The sequence below is a fragment of the Chaetura pelagica genome, unplaced genomic scaffold, assembly GCF_000747805.2.
Source record: "Chaetura pelagica isolate M959 unplaced genomic scaffold, ChaPel_1.0 scaffold840, whole genome shotgun sequence".
Classification (NCBI taxonomy): domain Eukaryota; kingdom Metazoa; phylum Chordata; class Aves; order Apodiformes; family Apodidae; genus Chaetura; species Chaetura pelagica.
Window position 1 is genome coordinate 194,164 of NW_009951813.1, and position 21,552 is coordinate 215,715.

General features: G+C 47.9%; 1 protein-coding gene across 2 annotated transcripts in view; it reads left to right on the top strand.

Annotated features, from left to right (window-relative positions):
- The window catches only part of EPB41 (erythrocyte membrane protein band 4.1), a 51,817-nt gene extending 31,972 nt beyond the window's left edge, over positions 1-19,845 (top strand). For both annotated transcript variants that reach the window (XM_010008199.1, XM_010008207.1), the window contains 5 exons: positions 157-336; positions 15,015-15,143; positions 17,641-17,742; positions 18,837-18,917; positions 19,747-19,845. In XM_010008199.1, coding sequence (XP_010006501.1) covers positions 157-336; positions 15,015-15,143; positions 17,641-17,742; positions 18,837-18,917; positions 19,747-19,845 — 591 coding nt within the window. The remainder of the gene's footprint in view (positions 1-156; positions 337-15,014; positions 15,144-17,640; positions 17,743-18,836; positions 18,918-19,746) is intronic.
- The last annotated feature ends 1,707 nt before the right edge of the window (positions 19,846-21,552 follow it).

Below are 21,552 nucleotides of genomic sequence, written 5' to 3' on the forward strand. Positions count from 1 at the left end.
GGAAAGAGGAGAGAGAACATCCCCTGTGTGTGTGTGTGCAGTGTGGGCAATGGTCAGCACCTCTGCTGAGCGCAGCTTCGCTATGTGGGCAGCCTGGGGGACGCTGGCAGGTGCCACCTCCACCTCCCTTCATTTCTCCTGTCCTTCTCCCGGTAGGATCTAGATAAGACCCAAGAAGAAATCAAGAAGCATCACGCCAACATCAGTGAGTTGAAGAAGAACTTCATGGAATCCGTCCCGGAGCCTCGGCCGAGTGAGTGGGACAAACGTTTGTCCACTCACTCCCCGTTCCGAACCCTCAACGTCAACGGGCAGATTCCCACGGGAGCGGATGGAGTGAGTACCCTGGCGGGGTGTGGGGCCCTTCCCAGGGACATCTTGGCCAGCCAGGGTTGAGCCTCAGCTCCCCTGAGCTTTTTGCTTCTCTCCAATGTGAAGAGTCAATACTTTGTCACGTCCGTGCTGGGCTGAGACGATCGTTGCTTTGAGTCGCAGTGACATAAAAATGGGATTATTGGTTGGTTGGGTTTTTTGTTGTTGTTGTTGCTAGAGAAGAACTTGAGGAATTCCTCACCTGGTTTTTATTCTGCCTTTTCCAGCGTTGCTTTCATCCGTGATGCTTGATTATACTTCAGGGGGCTGTTTTGAGATGGGGTTATTCCTGGTCCCGGGGAATAATCTTCCCAAAATATGGGGAAAAAAAAACCAACAACAAAACTCCAAACACCTAAATTAAAGGATTAAAAGATTGAGGTTGGACATGAGGAGGAAATTCTTGGGTGTGAGGGTGGTGAGAGCCTGGCCCAGGGTGCCCAGGGAAGCTGTGGCTGCCCCATCCCTGGCAGTGTTGAAGGGCAGGTTGGATGGGGCTTGGAGCAACCTGGGCTGGTGGGAGGTGTCCCTGCCCATGCAGGGGGTTGGATCTAGATGATCTTTTAAGATCCCTTCCAGCCTTAACCATTCTATGAGTCTGTGATTGTATGATTGTTACCCTTGGAGTTACATTGCTGAGCCCATGGTGAGGTTTCCTCTTTGATTGCTGAGTCTCAGTGTAAATTCTGCAGGAATTTGGGCAGCAGAGTGATGCAGAGCTCTGCCCACTGTGCCTTGGGGGTTATGGACATGGGGATGGGATAGAAGGGCTCTCAAGCTCCACAGCTGCAATTCAGGGATTATATTCTTGGTTATTACAAAGAATCTCTTGCATGGTGACCATGTTGTGAGGTCTGGGGGGGGGCTGTTGTTCACCATAACTGGGTGCTGTGGGCTTTCCCCATCTAAGGTCGTAGTGGCCCACAGCAACATGAGGTTTTGAGTCAGCCCTGGGTTTGCATCTCTGGAAATGCACTCTTAGTCTGATCCTCTCTGAGGTGACAGTGAGAACTTTCAGAAATGTATCTTGGAGAGGCACCTGCCAGGGAGGGTGTTTTCCTTCACCAGCATGAACTTGTGGCTGCCCCATCCCTGGCAGTGTTGAAGGGCAGGTTGGATGGGGCTTGGAGCAACCTGGGCTGGTGGGAGGTGTCCCTGCCCACGCAGGGGGTTGGATCTAGATGATCTTTAAGGTTTTTCCAACCCAAACCATCCCATGATTCTGTGTTTAAGGCTGGTAAATCACAATGCAAAGCAATTGGTTTCTCCTGTTTGTGGTGGTACCTTCACGCTGCTCTGGTGGCCAAAGGGTGTTCTGCCAGGGGCTGCTTTTCTGCTGTTCCTACATGTTTTATTTCAAGACAACTGAACCTTAAAATGCTTTGTGTGTCCAGGTCAAGAAAGTCACTGTCCTATCTTCTGAGAGACAGGTTGGTGGGCTTGAGGTAAAGCTGCTGTTCTGGTATGTGCTGCTGACCCAGACTTGGCTGTTGCAATGGCACCAAGCAAAAACACAACAGCAGCTGCTGGAGAACATGTTTTCTTTTGGCTACACGGAGTAGTCTCACACCAAGAGGACTTGTGCACTTGCTGCAGCTTTTGCAGCTTTCAATTTTGCTTATTTTGGTGCATGGCTGGTTGGAAAAAAAAGAGCTGCATGAAAGATTTAACCGTGTGTTCGGAGAGAAAAGCAATGATGAAAGTTTAACTCTACCCTGTTCTTTTTATGTTGTCTTTCTTCCCGTTGTTTTTTTTTTGTTATTTGTTTGTTTTAATGATCATGTTACTCTTGCATTTTATGTTTTCTTTTGCTGCCCAGACTCCCAGCTACTTTCTCCCCAATACTCATCACTTAGGGGTGTGCAAAGAACCAGTCCCAAAATACCACTCTGACCAAAGGAGGTTGGCTCAGCTGAGGGAGCTCAGAGCCAAGTTTTTCCTCTCCTAGGTGGGACCAGGGCTGGCAAGATAAAAGGATGGAGAGTTTAGAGCACCAACATTTCCCACAGTCTTTTTTCTTTCTTCAGCAGAAGCCCTAAGAACCCTTTGCATGATCCTACCTGGTGGTTTTTTTTTTCCTCATTCTGGTTTGTCACATTCTTGTGACTCCAGAAACAAGAGGGTTGGAACGTGGAGCCACGTGGAAGGAGTTTGGGCTCCTCCTGCCATCCTGCCCCTTCCACGTGCAGGGTTTCTGAGATGTAACAATTTTTCACTTGTTCCAGTAGAACTTTTCAAGTCGGTCGAAATTTTGATACCGTCGTGAGAACTTTGAAAAAGCTTTTTGTATCTGAGTATCTGCAGTCTTGAATGTTCAAAGGATATTTAACAAATGCTATTTTTTAAGAGCACTGTAGAATAGGAAGCTGGCAGAGACCACATTTTGTACTACACCAGTTCTCTTTCTAATGCCTCCCAATGTTTTTCTCAACCATTCCAATTCCAAAACACTTCAGGAGGTTTTTGAGCATAGGCTTTTCTAGGGGAGCAGGTGCCAGACCTCCTTGTTCCCCATCCCAGAGGTTTGTGACCAAACACGTGTGATCCTGATCCAGATGCTCATGAGCTCTGCAGAGGGGACTAGATTCCCCAGCTCTAAGGCTGATGGGACCCAAGCCACCAGCAGCTCTGCTCTCTGGGGCAGTTTTTATGTTGAGAGGAAGGCTGTCCTAACGCTTTGCACACCTCCAAGTGTCATTTTTGGGCACTTTCCATCTGTCATTTTTGTTCATCTCTCTCTGTCTTTCTTGATCTCCTACCACGAAAGCAGACACAGGAACGTCCTCTGTTAGTACAGGATGAAGACAAACTTAAAAAGCAGGAGATACCTACTGAGACAGCCTTTCCCCGGCCAGCAAGTGAAGAAACTCTTCCAAAGGTTTCTATTGCAATTCCTGAAGAGCAGAAATCCCTCAAAAAGTGTCAGCTGTACTCTAGCATTTTTCCTCCTCCACGTATCCCCTTTATGATGTCCTTTCTCCTGGTCATAGCACTGACTGTTTGGTGGCTGCTCTTTCTCTGAGTGGCAACAGGGTCATGTTGAAACCTCAAGACCAAAGCTCCTGAGTTTCTTGGCTGTAGCCTCTGCTGCATCTTCCTTGTCCTGATCTTTGGTCTCCATAGCTCCTTGTCCTCGGGGAGGGACGTCCTGTCACCATCATGTTAACCCCGCTCTGTGCGTCATGTAGCCGGGATCTGGGACCTGGCAGGAGTGGTCATGGATTCCCAGGTCCATTCTGAAGTTCCCTGCAAAAGCCAGTCCTCTGAACCACGTTCCCCATTGCTGCCAGGGGACAGGTGGGGGGTGTAGATCCCTGGGAGGAGACCTTGGCTCCTTCAGCCCCCGCAGCCTCCATGCAGGAATTGCTAAGATGTGCTTTGAAGCTTGCTCTTCTGAATGTTAGATGTTCACAAGCTGAAGAACATTGGAGACTGATCCAAAAGAGGCTTTGCAGCAACCTGCTGAATCTAATCCATAACCACTCCTTTTCTAGGTGGGCATTTACATGCCAAGTGTTGGTGGTCAATGCTGCTGTCAGTGTTAACCCAGGGACAGGCAACTTTTCCTTCTCCCTCTGGAGAGGAACCCTCTCTTTGTGTTGGAGAAAACCCACTGCAAGGAATTATTTATTGTAAACATAGATTAATGATTATTTTTTTTCCCTGAATCTGATGGTCTTGGTGCACTTCAGGTGTGTTTTGTTTAACTAATGTGGAATTAACTGACCGTGTCTGCTTAGGTCTCGGGGATGGAGCAACCTGCTGTTGGGTGGTCTCCTCTGTTAGCATGTTGACTTTACCACACCAAGACACTCTTCTGATGTTAAAGCCATCGATTGTTTTGACTTCTCTTAACAAAACCCTTGCATGCTGCTTGTTGTTTATTGCCTACCAATGTCAATGTCTGGATGATGCTCACCTGTATCAGAGTGACCTTGGTTGAGCCGTGTGGGCTCAGAGTTGCCCAGAACTGATTTGTGAGCTGGAGGAAGGGTGGGATTTTGTGTCTAGGGAGTTTCTTTTCTGTATATAGTAATTATGGAACTGAGCTGAGCCAAATGCTGCTCCTTTCTGCAGTGATCTGCTTTCTGTTGCTTTCTCTGGAGGGCTGGTGTGGGCACAGTTACTTCTGAGAAGAGCCACTAGTGGCATCAGTGTTGGCAGCTGCACCAGCAGCACAGCAGAGAAGGGAGTGAACCTTTTAAGACCTTTATTACAGGGACTAAAACATGTGCATATATATAAATAGATGTATTTATAACCCTTTATAGATCTGTATCTGTGTGAACAGTGTTAATTAGGAAGCTGGCAGATAAGCTTGCAGGAAAAAGGCATAAAGCAAACCTGGCATGTGCTGTCTGATCTGAGGGACTGTGGTGTGTTATGGACCACTTGAGCCACCTCTCTCTTGCTCTCAGTGTATGTGTGGAGCCTCTAAATCCTGTCTCAGAAGCTGAAGTTGCTTGTGAAACCCTTTGTTTTAATCCCACAGGAATCTCTCCCAACTACTCTTGTAACCTGCCCTGATTATTAGTTCACCGGTTTGTGCCTTTAGGACTTGAGGTTTTGTGAGGGTGCTGGTTTGTCACTGGAAAGTCTCTTCCCCTCTGTAATACACTGCCTGTAATGCAGAGTCTTCCTCTTTAAGTCCCTGGAAGGGTAGGAGTCCCTAAGTGGTTGTGCAGGCACTGGGTGGTGTAGAGACCTGACTCCTACCTGCTCAGCATGGGCAGCAGAGGATGGTGCTGGGTGGGCTGATCTGCTGCATCCTAGGAACACACCTTAGGAGGCACTGGAGCTTCAACAGGAAGTTTAGGAAGACTGTCTGGAGAAGGTGTGTTCTGGAAAGGAGAGTTGGAGGAGGAAGAATGCTAAGGTGCCACATGCTGTGCAGAAGATGGAGGGTGGAAGAAGCCACGGGGAAGCTTCTGGCTGAGATCCCTGCCTAAGCCTTCCTTCCCAGAACTGGAAAAAACGTGATGAAAATCAGAGACTGGTGATTTTCCCTGGCCTGGCTTGGAGTGGGAAGGGACAGGAATTGTTTGGATCTTTCTCTGTCAATTTTTTTGTCCATATTTCCTGAAGAAGAGCAGCTCAGTCACCTGCTTCCTCCTAAAAGCCATTGCTGGGGGTGCTGCCGTGGTGCTGCTTTGAGCCCAGCTGAGGTTCCTGAACCCATGACCAATACTCTGAAGCCATACCAGTGGCTTTTGCAAAGCCATGGTTTCTCAGGCTCTCTCTACCATTTCCAAAGGACCTGAAGTCTAAAAATCCCTGCCCAGAGCAATGTTTGAACGTAGTGTCTTATCCCAGAGTGAGGAGAGATGCACTTGGTTAGTCACTTCAACTCAGTTCTTTAACTTCTTAATTAAAACCATCTCTTGCTTTTTTCTTTTTTTCAATCTTGAGATAAGGCTGGTTATCATCAGCCAAAGAACTTTTGAACTTCACACTCTGAGAATGCTCAGGAACATTTTTGGGATGTATATAATCATTATCACCACCAAGTATAAAGAGACTGAACTAATGCTTTGTATTTCTGTGGCAATTTAGAGACCAGTTATCTACAGTCATCCGAGTGGATGTGATCTCTTCTGACACAGAAAGCCCAGAGCTTATCAGGAACAGAAGCCTCATCTGCTCCAGCCCATTTGCCAGTCACTTTTCTACTTTTTTTCCCATTTTCTTGCAAGGCCAGGGGATTTACAGCTGTGCCCCATGGCAATCCACGGAAGGTCTCGTTCCTGCACATTGTCTGTCTTGTTCCTGCACATTTTCTGTCTTGTTCCTGCACATGCTGTATCTCATACACTTTGATACTGTGCTGCTTGATTCCTGCTTTGATTCCTCTTCCCTTGATGTCCACGCAGGATCTGACTGACAGCAGGGATTTTGGGGATGCCTGCTCTCCTGCCCCTGCACAGGGAGAATTGATTTCCTCTGGCTTTAAGGACAGAGCTCTCAGGGCTTCATAAAGACACCAACACATGGACTTTGCTTCCCTTATTCCTCAGGAACTGACTTGCTGCAAAGCCCCCCAGGCACCTGCCCTGACCCCAGGCAGTGCTGGGATTAACACACCCTCTTGGGGCTGGTCTGGGAGCCATGGAGAGCTGAGTTATCCCTTCCAAAGGGAAGTGGGAAATACCCGCAGCACGTAACTTCATCCAGGTTGGCCTGGGAAATCCAGATATTTTCAGTGAACCCTTCTGCAGAAAATGACATTTTGGTGACTCCAGCATGCAAAGTGTGGCTAGAGAAAGCAGTTCTGATGCTCACTGGACTTTGCAGAGTCTCATCACTTGTCTCTTTGGTGCTCACACGTGGGATCCAGTTAAGTGGCTGTCGAGGCTCAATCAATCCCTTCAGGCTTTCTATCACAAACCTGGTGGTTGGCTCTGTGCTCACTTTCTGAATACTCTTACCTTTATGTCAGCTCTTCTGAACACCAGATAAATCACAGAATAGGTTCTTGTGCTTCTGTGTGTAAAGAGCAGGTTGCCCAGGGAAGCTGTGGCTGCCCCATCCCTGGCAGTGTTGAAGGGCAGGTTGGATGGGGCTTGGAGCAGCCTGGGCTGGTGGGAGGTGTCCCTGCCCATGCAGGGGGTTGGATCTAGATGATCTTTAAGGTCCTTCCAACCCAAACCATTCCATGAGTCTATGATATGATGGTCAGTATTTGGCAGCAGTGCCCAGAGCCAATGGCTTCAAACCCAGATGCAGCCCTGAGGCTGGTTGGGTGTCGGGCTCTTTGTGTGCTGATTGTGGGTGATATTTGAGGTGTGTGTTACTGTAAAACAACATCCCTCGTTTCTGTCACTAAAAGTGAACAGAGAAAGTATTGTCTGCATCTCCTGCCATTTGTTGCTTTGCCCTGTGGTCAGTAGAAGATGAACTGAGGACTCTGTGGGCAGGTGATGTTGGGGTACAGGGCTAAGCCTAGAGCAGCTCTGCCCCCTTGCAGTTTGTGCAATAACTAGTGGTGACCTTCAAGAGTAGGTGTTCAATATTTGCCTCCTGTTCTAAATAATGAGGAGAATAATGTGGATTTCCTCAACATTGCATTATAAAGGACTAGTTGGTATTTCCAGGAATGACATTGATCTGGCCTTGCTGTGCCCGCGCCATGGGAAGGTCATGGGCAAAGGGTCTTTGACTTCACCTAAGGGTCAGTAATTTGTCACTCTGAATTATTCCACTTGTTTACTGGGTTTTCTTTTTTCCTGGTTATGAGTTCTGACCTACAGACTGAGGCAGTAGGATGCTTTCCAGGAAGCTTTAGCCCAAGGGATGGTTAAGGAATAATGCAGAAATGCTTTGGTCTGTTCTTACTAGTGGGTGACATGGGACAACCTGACAATGGTGGTTTTACTTGTGTCCCTGTTTGCATCTCTTTTGGTCTGTAAAGCTGGAGGGAAGGACTAGCCTTGGCTTGTGCCACTTTGGGATCTTCTAGTGGTGGGACATGGTTGCGTTGGATCAGTTTGTGGGGGACTAAAACCACTTTCTTTTTTACCTGAAATGCTCTCTTTTGGAACACTTTTTTGGTTTTGTATTTTTTCTCAGATTTTTTTCTTTGTAAATATGTACATATATCATTAATAAATGTTATTGCAAATCAGATTCTTCTTTCCACTGCTTATTAACACCAAAAGCCATACACAACCTCTGTTAATGCCTTCCTTGGACTAACCCTCAGTGTTGTTTTCCCCAGACCAGGAGCTGTCAGACCCCAGGTCATTACTGGTTGTGTTGAGGGTGTTGGGGCTGCTGGACACTCTGGGGTGGGTTTTGTGCCCCTGGGGCATAGGAACTCACAGGGCTGTGGCTGTAAGCAATGGACTCTCTCAAACTGCCCAGGATAATTTGAGGATTAAATCTGGTTTAAGGAAGGTTTTGTTTGTAAAGAGGTTCAACAGAAAGTTGTTCCAACAGCAGAAGCATCCCAGGTCCTGTGCAATGCAACTGGGAGAGCCTCTGCCCCACATATTGTATTAATTTGAGGACAAAAATGCTCCTTTCTATTTTTATAAGTGAAAACCATGTTCTAATTAACTGCCATTTCTCCACTTGATAATACAATGCAAGCCCCTGGTTGGGTTTTAGCTGGTTGAAGCTGCCTGAGGTTGTGCTTAGAGGCTGTAGCAAGAGTCAGTTTTTCTTTTTAACTCCCAACTTTTCCTTCTGTGAGATTATTTCCTCCTGGATAAACTGTTTGGCTCATCCTGTGCAGTCACAAGTGATGACAGGAAAGCAAATCTTGGCTGTGATGGAGCAACATGGGGCTTGTGCTGCTGGTCCTGGCTGAGCCTGGCACCAGAGCAGAGCTGGAACTGGGGTTTGGAATTAAAAGCAAGAGAAAATGCAGCAGCACAAAAGCTGTGTCAGTTATAAACCCCTTTGGCATCCCCACTCTCTTCACTTGCTGCTGCTACACTGAACCAGAGGCAGTGTTTGCAGTGTCACTAGCAGCTTTTCCTCTGCAGAGGGAATTTGGGGTTCAAAGTGCACAGCTTTGTACCCCAAATCCAAGGGTACCTGCCCCCAAAAGAGATGGGAGGGGGGTCAGGGTGGATGGGGAGAGGAGATGTCTCTGGAATCGTATCTCTCAGCAACCTTATTTGAATTAATTATATCTTGAGGTTGTTTGATGTTGCCAAGTTGTTGATGCCATGGATGGAAGGTGGCTGCTGTGGGTCATGTCATATCTTGTTGGTGACAGCAACTTAAACCTTTGTAAGCTTGTAGCACACTGTGTATCTTCTAGCCTTACTTTTAACTTTGGTCAAATTCACTTTCACCCTTTTGTTGTCTGACTGGGCTGGTCAGGATGTGGTGATCAGATCAATGGCAATTAAAAAGATCAGCCCCAAAATGCAAAACTGTAGGAAATGGGCATCATTTCCAAATGGAAGTCATTTGGGTTTGTTGAATGGCTTTGGAACTTCTTAACTTCTGTCTCCAAGACAAAGCAGTTCTATAAGGCATGGCAGGTACAGTAAAATAAGGAATTTCCTGTTGTCTGCTTTGTAATACTTTTTTCACCTGAGTGCTTTGACAGCTGTGGGACTGAGCACCCTTTGAGCTGGGAGTTCTCACTGGTGAGTGTGGTTCACTGTGAAATCATTTACCTGTGCATCTGTAGTTGGTCACACTGAGCCTGCCAGCTTCTGTGGATACTTGTTTGGGGATAACCTAATAACACGTGCCAGCCTGAACACCAAGGGCACTGGGAACTACTAACCAGCCACCATCTACAGCACGTAGTGTGGTTGTGGGGAGGCAGCATGCACTGGCATGCCCTGTTTGTATCATTTTTTATCAAATGTCTTTGGTAATTGGCAGGTTGACATCACTTTAGCACTCCTGTAGGGTGGGAGTCTGCTTTGGGATGAGGATAATTGAATCTTCCTGGGGAGGGAAGCAGCAGGATGCCTGCACAGGCTGCAGAAAACAGGCAGCTGGTTCCTACACCTACATCCTGATCCAAAAGAACAGGCTCTGGAAAACAGACAGGCCAACAAATTGATACAGAAACACTTTTAAAGTTAAATAAATCCTTTTGGTTGCTGATATCAACCATGCAATTAAGCCTGTTATTAATTTATCCCCAGCCTGAATGATTGTGTGTCACTATTTACACTGCAAGGCTGAAGTGAAGCTTCAACCCTGGTGTTTGCCAACATCAGGTGCACCAGGGTTTGCATTTAGCAGGGTTGTGGTTTCGTGGCATTCATGTCTGGTTGGATTTGTTTCTTCTGGGGCACTGCATCCTGCCCTGTATTTTCTTTACACTGCCTGTGGCTTGTGCAAATAGTCTGCTTCATGTTTGTGGAGGCATCTCTGGCTTGGTTTTGTGTCTCTGGAAATGAGGAGTTTGCAGCCCAGGTGTCCTGGGTCTCCAGAAAAGCTTGGAACTCTGCAAATCTGAGCCCTAAAAAAAAAAAAAAAGGAATGCTTTGGCATTTTGCAAATTAAATCTTGATAAGATCAGAGTTTATAACATGCTTGAATTCCTCAGGGAGGTTCTATTTTATATCTAAAACCTCAACATTTTCTAACCTACGTGCAAATTGTGTTTTTAAATATAGGAACAAACAGTTGTATGAAAAAATAAACAAAAAAGGTGTGTACAAACAGACCATTTTCTATAGAAACAAATACTTTTCCATTAGTCTGTGGAATAGGAAGGCAAGAAAATTAAAAGGCTTTTAATCAAGTTGATCTTATCAGGATTTCAGTCTGTCCTTACAGCCTGCATGTTTATTGCCACAGTGGCTCTACTGACAACCTGAGGCTTCAGTTAAGCTTTCCCCTTCCTGCTTTTACCATAGAATTCAAAAATGCAAATTGTTTTTCCATGCAGGAAAGGGAGCTGTTTTGACTGGGTACAAATGTTTGTCTCTTAAACAGATCAGTGTTGGTGTAGCTGCTTAATCTGCTTTGTTTTATCTCTGGGTTTCATTCTCCCTCTTGGTTGAACTGGTGTCCCAGCTGGTAGAGAAGGAAATCCTGCTCCTAAGGCATTTTCCATGGAACTCCAGAAGATGTCCTGCATCTTTTTGAAGGCCTGTGATTAATTGGCAAGATGTAGCAGATACAGTGAAGGACAGATGAGTCTATTGGCAGTGTATAAACCCAGGTTTGAAAGGAAGATTAAGACATGGGCCTTCAAAGCTGGTAACCTCTGTTCCTGCTGTGTTTTGGGAACTATTGCAGTGCCATATCTTGTGTTAGGCAAAATGAGGGTGGGATCTGGATGGAGGAGCACCTATGGAAGTGGTGTTTGATCAGACAGAACACTTCCCTGTATGTGCAGTCTGACCTGCCCAGCACAGTCCTGATTCCCTTCGCTCCTGTTAGATGCTTTTTCCCTAAGCAGTATCCCAAGGACTTCAGCCCAAGAGGCTGGAAATCTTAATGGATAGAAATCTACAGGTAATCTGTCTGCAAGACAAAGAAGCAGGGAACTGAAAAATACTCAGGAGCAAAAATACCCAGGAGCAATGGTGGCAGAGTCGTTTCTTGAAATGATACTAAAACAAGCATCTATTTGTTCCTACCTAAAGCTGCTCCTATCGTGCTCTTGAACTGGGCCATTAGATGAGGTCAGCCAGGGTGCAGGCCCCTGCTCCACAGAAAATGCATTGTCCTGATCACCCACAGGCTTCAGACCTCACATTTTAAGCACAAATTACCTTTTTTTTTGGTTGCCCAGATAATTTTTTAAAACAGAAAGCGAGGCAACGCTTCCTGTGCATCTTACTACTGTTACTACTACCACTAAAAGGAGAATAAAAGTTGACAGCAATGAACTTGCTTTACATTTATGAAAATTTAATGGCTGGTTTTGGAGCTACAGATAGGTGGGATTTGTTATACAAAGTTACCAGAAATCAATCATGAGGTTAATTAGGAAGGAGAAATAGTCATGGCATTGATGAAGCAGCTTCCCTCTGGGTTTTCCCTCCTTATTCCCTGATGCTGGCTGATGTGCCAACTTCCACGGGTGAAATTGTAAGGGCCTGTCACTGCTTTTCCCTGCCCTTCCTTGAAGGCAACTTTTTCACATCAATAATGAGAAACACCATTTCTAGAAATGAGAAAGCCCATGATGAGAAGCAGCTCCCAGCACAGGGCAGGGCTGCACGCGCCGCTCCCCGCGGGGGACTGAAACTGCTTCTCTCTGCACATGAAGTCACCTTTGGGCAAACAGCTGATTTTTGCTAAAGCTTTCTGTCTTGTTCATGTTCTAACTCTTCTCTTCTCTTCTGTCACTGTTGCTTCCCTCCTGGCTCGAGGGCTCCCCGAGATGTGAGAAGACCTAGTTGAGACCTTGCTAAGGAGCTGAACGGAGAGCAGCCGAGCACCAGCCTTAGTTAAACCCTCTGGCTTGGCTCTTCCCAAACATCTCAGGTGCTCCAGACATGCTTGCTTGCTTCTCAGAGGGCTCTGCTGCTTCATTATGTGTCTTCTCTCCCGTGCAACACCACAAATGCCAACAATGTTGTACCTTCAGGAGGTTTAGCTACTGCAAAGGTTTCCATCTGCTCTGGGGATCAAGCGTGTCACACGTACTTCAGTAGCCCAAATAAAGAGTCAAATGGAGCTTCTTGAGCAGTCAACTGAGCCACATGCTTGGTGGCAAGGGGGTCAGCACACATGGATTTCCAGTTTAAAGCCTCATTTCTTTCTTCCTAAGCTGAAAAGTTTTGTGTTAAGTTCATTGAGCCACTTTGTCTGGAAGAAACAACACAAATTCTGTCAGACTTCCAGGCTGCACTGTCAGTTCAGGACCCTCTTGGTGACTGAGGCAGTTGATTTCAGTACTAACTTGTAGATATTCCTACAACCATTTTATCAGGGTCACAATGCCAAGTCTGTGTTGGTTCTCCTGGAGGCTGCAGCAGCAAAGAGGGTGCTCAGAGGTGTGAGTGTTCCTGGGGGTGAGGAGAAGAGTCAAGCAGAGGTTCTGGGGGTTATTGTGCACAGTCATTTTGGGCTTCATCTTTTCACCTCCACGTGCCAATTAAAACACAGAGTGAGATATTCCAAGGAGTTAAAAGCTGAGTGTGTTATGGTTTTGGTGTAGCCAGGTGGGTTTTGTTGTACACATGGATTTGGGATGTCCCCACTGAAATTGTTCTGTTTCCAAGCTGAGCAAGAAGTGCTTAGTGGTGGCTTTTCCTTTAGCTGCAGAGGGTTGTTTTAATATTGATTCCTTAAACTTCAAGAGAGTGGATTATCCGTTATCCATGTATCCAGAAGACCATGGCAGTAAATGCTCTGGACGCATCCCACAGCACAAAAGTTTTCAAGCTTCCAGGTGTCCAAACCCACTGCAGTTGCACGTGTTCCTGGAGATGCGATTGATTACAAGAAAACCTGATGTTTTGATTTATGCTTCATGAGCTCCTGTTCTCCCTAACACTGTCTTTCTCTCTCTCTCTCTCTGGCATTTTTTTTTTGTGTGTATCCATTTCTTTTTAGAAAATGAGTGACTTTCCCTCCAGAGAGGATGATGTGGCTGCAGTGCCAGAGAGGAGCAGTGTTAACTCTGACGTGGCGTGGGAGGGCTCAAAGCAGTCGGTAGCTTTTAGTGGGACCCCAGTGCCACCCACCACCTCCCAGCCTTCTTCTCCCAGCCATCACTTCGCTGCTTCTTCCCTAAGCAGTGAGGAGGAGGAGGAGGAAGCAGCTCCCAGCCTCCCCACGAGCGTGGAGGACCTGAGCTGCGGAAAGGGGGTTTGTGCGGATGCGGAGAAGGACTCAGAGCTTGCTGAGCTGGAGGCCCCCACCAGCCCTGCCACCCCTCCCTGGCAGCTCTGGGGAGGAGAGGAGGAGGAGGAGGAGGTGGCAGAGGATGGTGAAGACAGATTTACCTTTAGAAAGCTAAATGGGGAGTGTCCTGAGCCGGCTGTTCCCGCCGGGCTGTCGACACTCATCCGCTGCTTCCAGGTAGTGAGTCCCAGCGCCCGCTCCCCGCACGGCTTGGGAGGGGAACCCCAAAACACTGCAGCAAGCAGATGCCATGGATCCAGAGAGGAATTGTGTTGGCTTGGACTCATGCTTTGGAGCTAATGAGCTGGTTAATCTCCCACAGTCCCACCCAAGCTCCTCTCAATTGATCTTGGCACTAAACACGAGCCCCTTTCAATTTCTCTCTGCATTTAACGCCACAACGTCCTGTGCCTCTTTTTTGATCAAAGCATCCTCCAAAAGGGAAATATTTAGACTCCAAAAGCACATCATTTTAGTTCCTTAAGGTTTTGGCCATCTCCTGCTGTACCAGTGACACAGCAGAGCCATTTGAAGCACTGTCAAATGTGCTTTTGCATCGTCAGCATGGGCTCTGATGGCCCTTCCCGCTCCCTGCCTTGGGAGGTATTTTTGCCTGCTTCAGTGTTGCTGTTCATTGCTTCTGGTGAAGGAGGTGCCCATGTCCCCTGCTAACAGTCACGGTGGCATCTGTCAGGTGTGGGGATGGGGAACAGAAATCAAGCTCTCTGGGAAAACACTGTGGGTCTGAACTAACTCTGTCTTCTTCTGGGTAATTATCAGGTGGTGGAACAACTGATTTCTCTCCCCTTCCCCCCATTCCTCTTTCAAGATCTCATGTTTCTGTTTTGTCTGACATTGATTTAATAAAAGTTAAAAGACCTAGAATCTGATGAGGAATTGTTAATAAGAGTGCACTTGCAGTAAGGGTAAAGCTCCTCAGCTGTGATCAGTTCTTTATCTGCCCAGGGTTTGTGGCAATCTTGGCCTTGTCATCAGCAGATGAGGGTCTGGCAGGCAGCAATGAGCTTCTGGTAATGAGACAGTAAATAATCAGTGGAGAGTTTCTTTGTGATATTGTGACACACTGATTTAAACCCTTAATGCCTCAGTTGGGTTGACCTGAGGGCACCATGATGGGGAAGGGCTGGAGGATTTTTCTCTCTGTTGAATCCTCACTCACCATCTCCATCCTCTGAGCCGTGTGTGTCGTCCCAGAGGCTGAAACCCAAAGCTTTCCAGACTGACCTTGGTTCCCACAGTGCTTTTATCAGATCAGTGTCAGAACCTTTGCCAGCAGCAGGGTCATGATGGGGGAAATGCTAACTGGGTCTTTACAGAGGTGTTTTTAACCTGTCTCACAGCCACCACTAGTGAAGACCCAGACTGTCACCATCTCCGACGTGTCCAGTGCTGTCAAAAGTGAGATTCCCACAAAAGAAGTCCCCATTGTCCACACAGAGACCAAGACCATCACCTACGAAGCTGCACAGGTAAGGTGTGTTCTGATTCATTATCCAAGGGCTTAATTAGACTTGAGGAAGCATTTTGGTTCCAAATCCTCCAGATGAAACAGCAGCATCTGCCTATCTCCAGGCATTGGAGTCACCGTTTGGATCCATAACCAGTGTCATGGATTGTGTTTCCAGGCATTTTTAGAGGAGCAGTGGTTTTATTATCCCTGAAGGGTAATTATTTGTTCAAGGGTGCAAATAGAATTTATCTTCAGCTGCTGGTGGCTTGGAGATGTAGACTGGGCTGTGCAGAGTTAACCTGAGTTGGCCTTTTTTTCTGCAGGAGGTGCCTTTTCATCTTTTCCCCAGCTCTTCTTGCTGTTTATTCCCTCCAAAACTTGGTTTATAAAGGATTTTGGAAAGATTGGCAGATTGTCCTTCAGGTTTCAATCCTGAAAAAGGTGTTGAAAATTAAAAGTATTGTATAAAATGCAACCAGAGTGGGTATCTAGTGATGGGAAGCTAGAAATGTTAGTGGAGTGATATCAACATACCCTGGTATGGTTTCAATGCTGAGGTTAAAATGAATCCTCCATCTGAAATGGGTCATCATCCCTGATGAGGAGAGGCTGGGAGAGCTGGGGCTGCTCAGCTGGAGAGGAGGAGGCTGAGGGGGAATCTGATCAGGGCTGGTCAATATCTACAGGGGGTGGCAGGGGGAAGGGACAGGTTTGTCTCAGGGGTGTCCAGTGACAGGACAAGGGGTAATGGGCACAAACTGGAGCACAGGAGGGTCGAGATAATATGAGGAGAAACTTCTTGACTGTGAGGGTGACAGAGCCCTGGGACAGGCTGCCCAGGGAGGCTGTGGAGTCTCCATTCCTGGAGACATTCCAACCCCACCTGGACATGTTCCTGTGGGATCTGCTCTAGGGGATCCTGCTCTGGCAGGGGTTGGACTGGATGATCTCCAGAGGTCCCTTCCAACCCCACCACTCTGTGCTTCTGTTACTCCAGTTCAGAGTTTGGAGCCTTTGTTAGCTTGTGTTTGTGGTGGCTCTGGTTGTCAGGAGAAGCCTGTGCTCTGGTGCTGCAGTGAGTGACTGGAGGTTTGGTTACACGGAGCCCATGGACCCACACCCCTATAATTTGGGATTCCTGAGGAATCCTGGGGCTGCTCAGCACCTCTCCCAACAGCAGGAGCAGAGGAGGGGTTCAGACAAGCCTGTCCTGGGTGGTGGTGAGCATTGCCCTGTGTCTCAGCCAGGCAGTAGATGAGTAGAGGAGTTTTGCTCCAGTTACTGCTGGTACTGGTTCTAACTGGGAAAGGAGAAGGAAAACTGCGATTGAAGGAAAAGTACATCTGAGGGGCTAGCAGGAACTAGCTGCTTTCTTCAGTCTGTGGAAAATGGTCCCACCTTGTGGTAACTCCAGACATTGTCCCAGGCTGTGCTGGGGATGCTGCCCAGCCTCCCTTGTCAGGCAGACCCGGCTGGGATGGGGGGGCAGCAGGACTTAGGTGGGTTTTTTTAGCAGACCTTGGAAGGTGAACTCATGCAGGATGGGAAGCAGGTAACCAGCTGTAAAATAACTTGATCAAAAATGATCAAAGGGCTGGACCACCTCTCAGGCTGAGAGAGTTGGGGTGTTCAGCCTGGAGAAGAGAAGGCTCCAGGGAGCCCTTAGAGCACCTTCCAGTGCCTGAAGGGGCTCCAGGAAAGCTGGGGAGGGACTTGGGACAAGGGCAGGGAGGGAGAGGACAAGGGGGGATGGATTAAAAGTGGGAGAGGGGAGGTGGAGGTTGGAGATGAGGAGGAAATTGTTGGGTGTGAGGGTGGTGAGAGCCTGGCCCAGGTTGCCCAGGGAAGCTGTGGCTGCCCCATCCCTGGCAGTGTTGAAGGGCAGGTTGGATGGGGCTTGGAGCAACCTGGGCTGGTGGGAGGTGTCCCTGCCCATGCAGGGGGTGGGACTGGATGATCTTTAAGGTCCCTTCCAACCCAAACCACTATGGGATTCTCTGATGCTAAGTTGTTCCTAGCTCAGCAGGGATCTGGACTCAGTTGCCTCTGCAGGGTTTAAAGCACGTGATGTGGTGTCAGGAGGGAGGAAGGGTGACAACTGCCTTCCCAGTGCAGTTGTGTTTTGTGGAGCCAGGTGAAATTCGGGGTAGGTGTTGGCTTTGGTCTCCCTTCATGGTCCAAGTGTGGGGCCTGTCATGGAGGGGCAGGACCAGCCTTGCAGTAGACTCAGATTTGGGTGTATCCCAGCCTGCCTGGTTGGGGGGTGTCAGAGGTCCTCCCTGGGTGTTTCTGAGCACCTTAAGGTCCCCAGGGTTTGTGAAGAGCCTTCAGAGACCTGCCCAGTCCCTGTGCAGCTGGGAACAGCCCTGCTGGCCACGGATCAGCTCCCTCTGTCTCACCATCTACCATGGAGAGGAGTTTCTGTCCTTGGATCGTGTCCTGCTCTGTTGATGTGGAGACCCTGTGTCTGTTCTTGCTGCCTGTGGGGACTGACAGCCTGTCCTTCTGTCCCACAGACAGATGGTGGCAATGGAGATCTAGACCCTGGCATCCTGCTGACTGCTCAGACCATCACTTCAGAAACCACCAGCAGCACCACCACCACCCAGATCACAAAGGTAACAGCCTGGGAATGTGAGAAGCAGCAACAACTGAAACACCAGAATAGAGATGAGTTGAATAATAGGGGGAAAAAAACCTGAAAGCCCAGTTGCCTTCCAAAAAAATGTGATGAATACCTGAAACAAAGCACAAAAAGCCCAGGTTTCCTGTGCTGAAGGAAGAAATGAAGGTGGAAATTGTTGGGTGTGAGGGTGGTGAGAGCCTGGCCCAGGGTGCCCAGGGAAGCTGTGGCTGCCCCATCCCTGGCAGTGTTGAAGGGCAGGTTGGATGGGGCTTGGAGCAACCTGGGCTGGTGGGAGGTGTCCCTGCCCATGCAGGGGGTTGGGGCTGGATAATCTTTAAGGTCCCTTCCCACCCAAAACGTTCTGTGATTCTTTGAGGGCTGTAGATGATGCATTAAGTGTGGTCCAGTCTGGACACAGGCTCTGACTGTCCCGTGGGACACCAGGAAGGACCAGGCTGGGAGCCTGAGCTCTTCCTGCCTCAGGTGCAAGAACATGCGTATTTGACAGGTTTTCTCTGAGCAGTTTCCCCATGATTTTGATACCACCCTGAGGCACTGGTTGGTAACCCTGGTTCTGATACTTCTTTAGACAAGCAGCCCCAGTTGCACTCAGATTCCTCTCAGTTTTAGACTTACAGGCTTTTCTTTCCTTTGATACCAGCCCTGGCAGTGTTGAAGGGCAGGTTGGATGGGGCTTGGAGCAACCTGGGCTGGTGGGAGGTGTCCCTGCCCATGCAGGGGGTTGGGGATGGATAATCTTTAAGGTCCCTTCCCACCCAAAACGTTCTGTGATTCTTTGAGGGCTGTAGATGATGCATTAAGTGTGGTCCAGTCTGGACACAGGCTCTGACTGTCCCGTGGGACACCAGGAAGGACCAGGCTGGGAGCCTGAGCTCTTCCTGCCTCAGGTGCAAGAACATGCATATTTGACAGGTTTTCTCTGAGCAGTTTCCCCATGATTTTGATACCACCCTGAGGCACTGGTTGGTAACCCTGGTTCTGATACTTCTTTAGACAAGCAGCCCCAGTTGCACTCAGATTCCTCTCAGTTTTAGACTTACAGGCTTTTCTTTCCTTTGATACCAGACTGTAAAGGGTGGCATTTCAGAGACACGGATTGAGAAGAGGATTGTCATCACAGGAGATGCAGATGTAGACCATGACCAGGTAGGAGCTTGGGTGTAGCCCAGGAGATCTTCTCAGAGCTGGCATGGACTGGACAGGCTGCCTTTCCTTGGACAACTTGGCCAGAAAACAACCTAGGGAAATATTACTGGGGTAGAAATAAGATTTCAAAACTGATTTCAGGCATCAGTTCCTTTTGGGCAGCATGGAGCTGGGACAGGAAAGCTTCATTCTGCTCTGAGGGTACTGTTGGCAGCAAGTTTTGATTCCAAAATGGTTTTGGACAAATGCAATTAAAAAAAACAACCCACAAGTATATGAAATAAAACATATCCTCAACATTTAGATGATCTGCATTAATCTTCTGGTAACTTTGAAGTCATGTTGGTGCCCTGTGGTGCCAGAAGTCATTTTCTAGCACTCAGCACCTGCATCTCAAGGCCTTGATGGGGAAACCTTTGGATGAGTCAGGCCCCTTGTCCTCCAGCAGGTGTTGGGAGTGATGAGTTTGTCATCAGAGAATTATCCTTGGAGTTTAATTCTAGTTGTAAGTGTCAGGGGGCTGGAGAAATATTCCTGTGACAAGAAGTAGTTAATTAATTCTAACAGAAAATGTCTAGAAGGTCTCTGAAATGTGCTCATCACACTTGGCTGGAAAAAAGCAACAGGACTTGCTTGATTGTTCTACCAGGGGGCAGTGCAGGGACGTGGTGTGTTCTTAGGCAAGAGGATAATAATGTCACCAAACTGTGCAGCTGAAGTGGTTTCACTTCTCTTTTTCCCTCCCCAGAGTTAGAAACAGGCTCTTCTCTCCCCCCCTCACCTCTCCCCAGGACCCCCTGGCATGTTCTGAACCATGTTTCTCTTTCAGGTTCTAGCCCAGGCAATAAAGGCAGCCAAGGAGCAGCACCCAGACATGTCGGTGACCAAAGTGGTTGTGCACCAGGAGACTGAGATTGCAGAGGAGTAGAGAGCCCATGTAAGCAGGGAGACACCCTAGGAGTGAGTGGTGGGTGCTGCTTTCCCCCCACCCTGGGCAGGGGGCTTGGTCTTGGTGCAAGTGAGATTTGGGTAAATATCATCCAAGTTGAAGTAAAACAATTATTGTTTGTTAGGGGGTGAGTCTGGCCAGGCTGGTCCTAATTAAATCATTAAAAGCTGATGAAGAAGTCACAAGATACAGCCTGATCCTCCCCTGGGAGTGAGCCAGAATTGTCCAGGAGAGTCACAAAGTCGTTCTGGTTGGAGAAGAATTTTTAACAGTTTCACAAGACATTGTGGTTGAGCTTTTTTAACTCTCCAAACCTTAAATAAAAAAGCAACAGGATTCCTAAGGGAATTAGGACTTAAAGTCCTTCAGGGATGGTGTTGGTGCCTGGAGGTGGCTCTGAGCCTGGTTTCTCACCTACCAGTGATGGTAACTTACCTTGTGATTCCCAACCACTTCAGGGAAGGGGATGAGAAGTGATGGATCAAAACTGGAGGAGGGGAGATGGAGGTTGGACATGAGGAGGAAATTGTTGGGTGTGAGGGTGGTGAGAGCCTGGCCCAGGTTGCCCAGGGAAGCTGTGGCTGCCCCATCCCTGGCAGTGTTGAAGGGCAGGTTGGATGGGGCTTGGAGCAGCCTGGGCTGGTGGGAGGTGTCCCTGCCCATGCAGGGGGTGGGACTGGATGATCTTTGAGGTCCCTTCCAACCCAAACCATTCCATGATTCCATGAAGCAGGACCCCAGCTGCTGGTAGCCATAACTTCCCAGTCTCTCTCTCCCTAGGGAGTGTTCCTGCCAGGCATGGTGCCAGGAAGAAGAAACCCAGCAAAACTACCAAGAAACTACCTGGAGCACAAAGACCTCGGATTACAAGACTTGACACTCAGAGACATTCATATCATTTATTAGGAGTTGTGCTTTGACATTTTACTTGGGATTTTTTTTTTCCAGACTCCACTGGATCCTATTGGATATAGATTTTTATATATATATATATATAGTGACAAAATTATGCCATATTTCTAACTGTACTGAATATTTTTTACAGGTTGTTTTTTCAATTTTGCATCCCCTCTTCAGCCACAGACCCCAACACACCTCCCAGGGCTCCAAGGGTCACTGTTAGCTTTTTTTTTAAAGTCCTATTCCCTCCTTCTCATCAGGGATAACAGGAGACAAGCCACGAATTCCCAGCACAGGGATCCCTTCAAATCAAGAAGCCCATGGGTCCTTCTGCCAGGAAGAACCAGTTTGCAAACAAAAAGTCAGACTTAGTTTTGTGCAGCGTTTCTGATTGATGATGATGATGATGATGAATTCTATTTTTAGCTCTAGGAAGCTTGAGACTCTGGCCACAATTCCTGGGGTGTGGAGCTGGAGCTGCTGCCTTTGCTCCCAGTTCCCTCCCCACTGGGTTTCAGGCCCCTCCACGTGTGAACACAAGTAGGGTTTTGTGGTGTAGCCTGTGCACAGATCTTCCTAGCTGGCTAGATTTATTCTTCTTATTTTTTTAAGGACTACTGGAAGTTGCTTCAAGTATCTTATACTGTGAATTTTTAGAGCTTTAAGAGGGCTGTGCTAGCACCTCCCCTCCCTCCTGTGTGTCCCTGCTGAGTGCTGCCTGCCCCTGTGTTTGCTAGATGCCATTAAATGAAAACAAAAGCCCTTAGAAGTGTGTGTTGAAGGCTT